The sequence below is a fragment of the Populus alba genome, chromosome 8 (assembly GCF_005239225.2).
Source record: "Populus alba chromosome 8, ASM523922v2, whole genome shotgun sequence".
NCBI classification, from domain to species: Eukaryota; Viridiplantae; Streptophyta; class Magnoliopsida; order Malpighiales; family Salicaceae; genus Populus; species Populus alba.
The window spans coordinates 9,437,324-9,446,993 of NC_133291.1; the positions used below are offsets into that span (position 1 = coordinate 9,437,324).

A 9,670-nucleotide genomic window follows, 5' to 3' on the forward strand; every position below is an offset into this window, starting at 1 on the left:
GGCTTAACGAACAACTACGGCGCATATTTTACTCTAATCAGGGCCTCATGTTTTAGTTGTGTCCACTAATCATTAACACCATCCATATACATCCTGTTAATTAACTTACGAAAACATTCAAGACTCGGTCCCTTTTATAAATGGAATAAAAGAAAATCAAGATTAATAATGTATAAGAAATAAAATAATAATCTTAGATTTTAAATAATAGATTAATAAATCCAAACAAAAAAAAGTATACAAAAATAATAATCTTATATTTTAAATAATAGATTATTTTTTTTTACCTTGGTTTTTATTTTATTTGTGCTCATCTTTCTGGATTTGTTTTTAAACTTTTTATCCCTTACTTTATATCATCCTCGACTTTCTTGAAAACTGAGAGCATGTTGCAAGCGGTGTTCCAAAGTTAACGGAAGGACTAACGGTGTAGCTAGACTTGAAGTACAGGGATGAAGATATATTGTTGATAAGGAACTCCTTCAGAAAAACTCAAGAGTACAGGGACTTCCGAAGTTCCAGGCTCGTTAATCCTTCGAATTTTGACAAAAGGGCTGTGCAGAGTAATAATCATCGAGTCACTTTCCCGTCCCAACTCTTTTGTCCTTTTAGTGTGGTCTCTGATTCCTTTTGTCCTCGGGAACTCTGTCCTTCACATGCTCTTTTCCCCTTCCTCGCCGGTGTCTGGCGAATTTTAATGCTTTAGACTTTGAGACCTGCCGACGCCATACCGTTCTCTTTTTTTGAAGCCGTAGCAGACAGGCTTCTGCTAGTATCATCAGCCTTCCTGCCTATAATGGACAAAACCCAACAAATAATTGCACTGACCCAGCTGAGGAAATCAGTTGAAAAGCTTGGTTCTTCCACCGAGGTAGGTACCTTTCACATAATTCACCAACTCTAACACACATGGCATATACTTGCGCCTGTCCTTGAATGTATCGGTTCTTGATTTTCGAAAATTTGCATTTGTAGAAGTATGGGGACCCAACGCTGGTGAGGTTCTTAATTGCAAGATCAATGGACCCGGAAAAGGCAGCAAAGATGTTTGCGCAGTGGCTGAAATGGAGGGCTGCTTTTGTTCCAAACGGCTCTATCCCAGATTCTGAAGTTCAGGATGAATTGAGACCAAGAAAAGTCTTTTTGCAGGGTCTGTCAAGGGATGGATATCCAGTGTTGCTCGTGAAAGCAAACAAGCACTTTCCCTCGAAGGATCAACTCCAATTTAAGAGTAATCACCCTGAGTCTTATAATTTAACTGTTTCTATTACAGTTGATTGGTGACTATCCTGTAACAATTTTCCATGCATGCTATTAAAGCTTAGTTTTAGTGATTAAAATCCTGGTTTGATTGGTGTCATGGTACTTTCAATCTAGATTGTCGCTACGGCCCATGGTACATATCAAGAACAGTTCCATTAGAAAAAAAGTTGTGACATAAAGGTGGGAGAATGAGCAGGACTTTTTGGACTGTGTCACTTGTTTGCTGTCCAAGAATCATGGGGCTTTAATATATAGCTAGAATTCTTGGTGTATGTTTCTTTTCAATTTCAATATTGGATGATTCCATCCGGTAGTGTACTCGCTATATGCTGTAGGTGTGTACTGCCTAAAGGAAATTAAAGATGGCCTTTTCTAAAAGATGATGTTCTTATTAAATCTGAAAAACTTCAGAAATGGGACCCTTCAATAAAATAAAACGGAGCTTGGGCCAGTGACCAGAAAATCTCCAATCTGATAATCGCTAAACACTAAAGAGGAAATTTATAAAGGATGGTCAAATTATTTAAGGGTATGGTGGGCCTATTTGTATTCTGGTTACCCCAAAGAAACGTTCATTTTTAACATTTATTTTCAACAAGCAACTTTCTTGTTTGCCTTGTATCATAGAAATGTGCAAGTTAAACTTATGAATCAGTTGACTTGTTACAATTTTATTTTATAGTTTATTGGAGCAGGCACTTTCATTACTTGGTCTCATAGGTGAAAATTACCGCGTCTCAAAGATATTTCTTTCAAGTTTCTTTGTCCCCGTAGGCCTTCCTCTGGTCACCTGTTGTTCTTCAAGAGTTTTATCCTAATCTGCTAATATCCTTCAGTAAATAAACTTCATATTTGTATTTTCATGCCCCTGGTGTTTGACCTGATAATGTTTCTTCAATTCTCACAACAACTGATTCTGTATCCACAGCTATTTTGCTCAGGTAAAGTGAACAGGGGACTCCTGTCTTTTCATTGGAGGCCACTCTGAAGCTGCTCCATAGAATGCTAGTACATGAACGACCTCCCTTCCACCCCCCCAAAAAACAGATAAATGTATAAACAAATTCCCCACCCCACCACCCTATGTGTGTGTGTCAGGAAGGCATCTGTGCTTATACTTTTTCCTCTCTTAGTGAACACGCGCACTATTTACACATGGATTGGTCAGAGGTGATTTTTGCTCGGAACTATGGTGTATAATGTATTATATTAACAATAACAGGATAAGTGAATTGAAATGTAGCCTTAGTTATCCATTCTGGGAGCTGCTTCAACCTGCTGTTCTCTGTATTTTCATACTATGCCTAGGCTTACATTTAAAGGAAACAATAATTGGACTTGATAAACTGGCAAGTGAGCTTTCGACTCATTTTTGTTTTGCCTTTTCGTGCAGAGTATGTTGTTCATCTGCTAGACAAGGCCATTGCAAGGTATCATTTACTTTAAATAATGAACGTGGTAAAAAAAATTATGAATAGATGTTCCAGTATGGGGTCATTTAGAGGCATGGTTTAACAATTCAGGAGTGATTATTTTGGGCTTGCCTTGTGTTATTTATTCTAATAGACAAAAGGATTCCAAGTTTCTCTTTCTCTCATATTAGATGTGTCCACAAATCTACAAAAGAAGCATATTCTTAAACTAGATGGCTATTACTTGATGATTTATATATTTCGAGAAAGATGGCTTATTGCTGTGACTTTATGCTATTTGCTCATTGTATTATGTATTGATAGCATGGAAATGTTACTGGAAACAATGGTAATAAAATCGAAGCCATCATTGCTTTTGACAACTGTTCTTAAAACCACCGGCAAAGAGAATTTTGTTGTTTAAGTGACGTGTACAGTTGTGACAAGTAGCTTATGTATGGAATACATGTGGAATGATGGAAAAGAGGGTAGGCTAAAAGATTATTGTTTTCAATGCTAGACTAGAAGGGGTTGACATGAAAGGACACAAGTATTCTTCTTTTCTTATGTACTTTGAAAAAATTAAAAGATTTACAACTTAGTTTTCTTCTCAAGTGATGGTTTCTATATCAACACATGCAGTAGTGGCTTCCTGAAGCAGTGCCAAGTCTATGCCCATTCAGACGAAGATCATGATATTTCTAGATGATTAGATAAATTATCTTAATAGAATTTCAATTATATGCATCAGAAATTGCTAAATGAACAAAGTGAGCGGAGGAGAAAATTTCGAATCTGAAATTTTATAACGTAAATGCATATACTTGAGAATTGCGCCAAGACTGGGAGGGAGCAAATGTTGTTCTGGGAAACTAAAGAGGCGGATTGAAATTAGTTGTTAAGTGTTCTTGCATGCTGATATATTACTTTGAATCTTCATTCCCGATGCAATTGCATGTTGTTCTGGGAAACTAAAGAGGCAGATTGAAATTAGTTGTTCAGTGCTCTTGCATGCTGATATATTACTTTGAATCTTCATTCCTGATTTCAACTCTGAACTGGTTACTCAGGAAACATGATTCTTCATTTCAAGTAAATGTAATGCATTTATTACTTCTATATAACATCCTCTTTTCCAAAATTGTTTTGTATGCCATATATTCGTGTGGCATGCTTCCCAAAGTCTGTTACTCTGATCTATGGTCATACATTAATGGCATAAAGAAGTATAATGTGTTTTCTGACCTTGTTTCAGCTCATTCAAAGGAAGAGAAATAGGAAATGAAAAGTTGATTGCCATACTTGATCTGCAGCAAATTGCATATAAGAACATTGATGCGCGTGGATTGATCACCGGATTTCAACTTTTGCAGGTAACTATTTCATTTGAAATTTTGACCACTAAAATATATTCCATCTGCCACTGGTACATCGATACCTTGTAAACATTGATTTTCACCATAAAGTGTTTGCCTCTTTTTCGCCAGGTGCTGAAAGAAACAAAAAATTGCATGTTGCCTAGATAAGGTAGCCTCAATTCAGGTATATATAATTGAGGAGATGAGGGAATTAAACCTGGATTTTAGAACTGATTTCATGGAAGCTGATGCTCATTACAGGTCATTTATGTCTGTTCTGTATAAGATATAAAATTCTTCTTATCAATCTTAGTCTTGCATTTTATGAATGCCAAGTTATATTTATGCTTCAAGTGGGCGGTAATTTATGTTATTATCATGCCATGAGTGCTGGAGCTTATATGTTTTGCTTCTCTTATTGTTCCTCTGTGATATGCATCAAATGGTTTAAACATTCTAGTTCTGGTCTGGAATTTTATTTGATAACTCTGTTCATTTTTCAGCACCTCAAACTTCCTACATGTTACATATGATGTCTATTAAGCATCGAGGATATATCCATTCATTTGGAGTGCAATACAGAGAGCACATTTCACTAAAATCTGAATCCTCTTTTCTTTAGTTTTAAAACTGCGTGCTTGGTCTGCTTGTGCCATGTTTGTGCTGGTTCAGCTGGTCAGTAGCTTGATATACCTGGTTGTTTTGTTGTTACATATGGTTGTCATGGTTATTTTTCTGAATATATTCTTGTTGACTTCTAAGTTGAGTGAAGCTGGTGATGAAGGATGCAACTTTATCTGCTAGTAAATCTTCTCTTACGAAAAAATGAAATCTTTTCCACATGCTGTCTCCTGTTTTCCGTAATAAGTATATTTTTCTAAAACGATCTCAAGTGAAACTAGGCATAAACTTTTAGAATGACCTGGGTTCTGATTCAAACGTATTAAGTCAAACTCGAAGAAAGAATGCTCAAAAGGACTTCCCTTCCATGAAGGGAAACATCTACTTTAGCTTATACCAAGTGATGCAGCCTACACTTAAAAGAAAGGCTTGGATTGACTTATGAAGAGTGGTGGGAGGAAACAAAAAAGAAACAGCCCAAGTATTTGCTCAGAGAGATGATCTCAAGACAAAGTTACCTATGTAATTACCGGAATAACCTGGATAAATAAACCTGAAATGCTTCCTGGATTCATTGCCATGACTCTCTGACAATAGTAAATAAAGCAACTACACAAAATTAAAAACACCTTTTCCTCCGAATCACTCTGTATTCCTTTTTTTTTCCTGATAGGGAGATCTTCTTTCTAAAATTATACATAATTTTTTTTTGCATAATGTGAATATGTTAGGATATGTGTTTGGTTCCATATTGAACACATTTTAGTCATATCAGAATAAAGTTGGCTTCAAAAACTTCTGTTCCATAAGGTACAATCTGGTGGAGTGTACATGGTTGATTGCTGACTAGGAAAAATTCATTACACTGTATGAATATCTAATTTTTTTAGAATTTTTGTCATGTAGGCTTACTATCCAGAGCGTTTGGCAAAGTGCTTCATTTTAAGTATGCCATGGTTCTTTGTTAGTGTTTGGAGGATGGTTTCTCGCTTCCTCGAGAAGGCCACATTGGAAAAGGTATCTAACATTGCTCAGACTCTACATCATTTAAAGTCTATAGACTCATAGACCCTTGGAATTATAAGTGGATATCATTTGCAAAAGCAACTTGCAGTGGATCTATATATATATCACTGAGTGCTTGTGCCATTTTCTTGATTATATGTCTCGAGTCATAACTAAACCAACATTTTTCCTTTTATCGGAAGTGTCACCTTTCATTCTTGCCAAAACATATTTTCACCCAACCCTTTCATATATATTGTCCGCATTGTTTTTGGGAATACTGTATACTGAGTTTCTAAAAGACAGGCTCCCTAATATCTGTGATAGAAAAAGGAAAACATTGATGTCATTGGTTAAACTCATGTGAATCTTTTTCGTGTTTGTAATTACAGATGGTATTATGACTCGCTTTCTAGAACCAAAATTATTTTTTCAAGCTGGTTCTTCTTTTTCCTTTCCCGTGAATGGGTGGTACCTCCTCGGTGCATTTATAGCTTGTATTCGTTTTGACTACCAAAAAAGAACAAAAAGAAACAGGGTTATTTTTGAAGTTAGCCAAGGACGATACATTGTTTAAGCTGATCGATCTTCTATATTAAATTAGCTGGGTGGCTTGCTTTGTGGTGATGAATGCAGGTTATGATAGTAACCAGTGAAGAAGAAAGAGATTTTTTTGTAGAGGAAATTGGTGAAGAAGTCTTGCCAGAAGAGTATGGTGGTCGAGCAATGCTTGTAGCTCCTGAAGATGTCACAGTGCCGCCGGTGGAGGGTTGATCCTCATCATGTATTGAAGTAGCTGCTACTGCAGAGGCAGCTTATACGGCTGCTATTTATGGATGGATATTCACCATTGGATGGTTAGCTAATTTCAATTTAAAGCATGCTGGTCAGTGTTGAGCAGTCACATGCTGCGATGCCTGCAAGTTACAGTTAAACTGATTTAAACATACGATAAAACTTAAACAACCATCAATAATGGTTGTGATTTCACTAGTATATATTGCTTTCAGCATTGCACTAACCACTATTGACAGTGTTTCCCAACTGTTTTCCAAAATATAACCTCAAGAAATCCTTACAAAAGGTCCCTTTTGGCTTTCTTAGTTCATGTAGCAGTGGATTAGCTCCCCACAATATTGTGCAGGAAAAGATTGTTCTGCTTTTTATTTATTTTATATATAAAAATATATCTCATATCCATTTTAACTAAGCATGTATATTTTTTTAAAAAATTTAAAGTTTAATTTATTTTTTTAAATTGCCACTACAAAACCATTTCAAAACCAAATACAATTCTCATAAATCATTTTCCATGGAACACAATTTCCAAAAGAAATTCCTTTCACGGCAAACAAATGTTCCTTCATCATCGAATCTGATTTACTCATGTTATTGGGGGGGGGGGGGTGTTAGAAAAATGAAAATAGAAATAAAATAAAGGAGGCAAAAGCCAACAGGAGACCAAACACCAATAAAACTCACCACTATCCTGTCATAAGTCAAAACCCATAACTCAAAACAACCCACAGGTTCCCCAACCCTTCTCGTCTCATTCTGTCAGCCGCCTCTCACTTTACTGTTTCTCTCTCAAATCTCTGTCTCCAAAACATGGCAGGTCTCGCTCACCCCGGTAGCCAAACCCACCTATTCACCAAACTCTCCCATCAACCCAAAAAATTCACACCTCCTTCAAGAATCCGCATGTCCCTTCAAGAAAACGCCCCCTCCCTAGCTGTGGTTGGCGTCACTGGTGCAGTTGGCCAAGAATTCCTCTCTGTCCTCTCTGACCGTGACTTCCCTTACCGTTCCATCAAAATGCTGGCCTCTAAGCGCTCTGCTGGCAAGCAGCTCACGTTTCAAGATAGAAACTACACGATTGAAGAGCTGACAGAAGACAGCTTTGACGGGGTCGATATTGCGCTGTTTAGTGCTGGTGGGTCCATCAGTAAGCATTTTGGGCCGGTAGCTGTGGACAAGGGAGCCATTGTGGTGGATAATAGCTCGGCTTTTAGAATGGAAGAAGGGATTCCTTTGGTGATTCCTGAGGTTAATCCAGAGGCTATGGAAGGGATTAAAGTCGGGATGGGAAAGGGCGCATTGATCGCCAATCCGAATTGTTCAACTATTATTTGTTTGATGGCGGCTACTCCTTTGCATAAGCATGCCAAGGTAATGTAATTTCAACATTAATCTAGTGTTTGGTTGTAAGTTTTGTACTGGGGACATCTTATGATGAATGCTTGAAAATGTTATATATATAGTCCCTTATCGATTAATATTTGACAAACATAAATTATTTTGTAAGACTTTGTAATCTGTACTGTGTAATGTGTTTATCTCTTAGTAGAATTTCTATTTCCCTGATTGTCAATTAGAAATAATTATCTTTAGCTAAGGGTGACTCAGTTCTAGAAATAAAAAATAATAAAAAAGTTAAGGGAGATTTAAGACTATATTTCAAGATGTAATTTTAGTGTTTTATATACATGCTGAAATTTAGAAAAAAAAAAAAAAAAAAAAAACAGAAAAAAGAAGCCTTGTGAGGTTCTTAGTGCTGGAATTTTTTTTTTTTTTTGTGTGTGAATGCTAGCTAATCAATGGATGTGGCAGGTGCTACGAATGGTTGTTAGTACATATCAGGCAGCCAGTGGTGCTGGTGCTGCAGCAATGGAAGAGCTTGAGTTGCAGACTCGTGAGGTTTCTGTTTTCCATATAATCTTGTTATCTTCGATCAATTAGCTTGTTTCATTTATGTTTTACTGGGATTGCTGGTTTTATTGCTTATCTTCACAAAGATGATTCCTTGTGTTTTATTTCGGTAAGGTCTTGGAAGGAAAACCACCAACTTGCAACATCTTTAAGCAACAGGTTTGTCTGTTCATTATGCAATAACTGTAACTTTTTAATAAAAGTTCCTTTATGTGCTATGAAAAGTTCAAACCTAACCTCTTGCTATGTTTTATTTACAGTATGCTTTTAACTTGTTTTCACACAATGCGCCTATTCTATCAAATGGTTATAATGAAGAGGAAATGAAATTAGTTAAAGAAACCAGAAAGATCTGGGTAAGCTTTAAAGCCTATTTCTTTTACTACACTGTTATATCTAATAAGATATATTATGGTCTAATCCTTTATAAAATGTTTCCATTTTTTTTTTTGTCAATTTTTCAGAATGACATGAATGTTAAAGTCACTGCTACATGTATACGTGTTCCTGTCATGCGTGCACATGCTGAAAGTATCAATCTTCAATTTCAGCAGCCCCTTGATGAGGTAAGTCGCTCATTTGACCAAATACAAACCTAGCACTATGGAAGTTTTTATTTTGTTTTTGATATAGTTGAACTTATAAAGAAGATTGATGACTTGTATAAAATCATTTTGTAAAATTTCTTTAATGCACAGGATACGGCAAAAGATATTTTGAAGAGCGCTCCTGGGGTGGTGGTTATTGATGACCGAGCATCTAATCACTTTCCTACACCTCTGGAGGTATCAAACAAAGATAATGTTGCAGTTGGCAGGATTCGTCATGATTTGTCACAAGATGGAAATAAGGGGTAAGACTAATTTGTGGGCCTTGAACTGTTTAATTGTTGTCTATCCTTTATGACAAAGTGTGACATTAATCGTTGGATGCCAAACAGGTTGGATATATTTGTCTGTGGTGATCAAATACGCAAAGGAGCCGCACTTAATGCTATTCAGATTGCTGAGATGCTGTTATAGTCTGTTCTCTTGCTTTGGTGGTGAGGTTCATTTGATGGATTATTCAATTTGGTGAGATAAGGTGGTTTAAAATGTTTTATATTTGTAGTCTCTTGACACGGATATTCGTACTTGCATTGAGGTTGAAGAAATTTGAGAAGTTTTTGTAGTATAAGCATTTGGATTTGTTATCTGGGCACGTGGTATTTTTCAGTAGGGTATCTAACTTTTGCATTTGAAGTTAATTTTTTACTGTTATTGTAAACTTATGATAGCCTATGCAAGCTGGAAATTTTGTCAA

At 36.3% G+C, this 9,670-nt stretch overlaps 2 protein-coding genes across 3 annotated transcripts; both read left to right on the forward strand.

The window, feature by feature from the left end:
* The first annotated feature begins 420 nt into the window (after positions 1–420).
* On the forward strand, positions 421–6,655 carry LOC118054345 (sec14 cytosolic factor). Of its 2 annotated transcripts, none has more exons than XM_035065902.2 (6): positions 421–871; positions 979–1,231; positions 2,657–2,693; positions 3,931–4,048; positions 5,561–5,671; positions 6,296–6,655. In XM_035065902.2, the coding sequence occupies exons 1-6, from the start codon at positions 797–799 to the stop codon at positions 6,431–6,433; spliced, it is 732 nt and encodes a 243-aa protein (XP_034921793.1). In that variant the 5' UTR covers positions 421–796; the 3' UTR covers positions 6,434–6,655. The 2 variants fall into 2 exon arrangements, with proteins under 2 accessions (XP_034921793.1, XP_034921785.1); XM_035065894.2 differs by having other exon boundaries at positions 439–871; positions 976–1,231.
* A 423-nt stretch (positions 6,656–7,078) lies between these two features.
* Positions 7,079–9,670, forward strand: LOC118054336 (uncharacterized). Its single transcript, XM_035065882.2, has 7 exons — positions 7,079–7,828; positions 8,270–8,356; positions 8,483–8,527; positions 8,629–8,724; positions 8,833–8,934; positions 9,067–9,221; positions 9,309–9,670. The coding sequence occupies exons 1-7, from the start codon at positions 7,268–7,270 to the stop codon at positions 9,388–9,390; spliced, it is 1,128 nt and encodes a 375-aa protein (XP_034921773.1). The 5' UTR covers positions 7,079–7,267; the 3' UTR covers positions 9,391–9,670.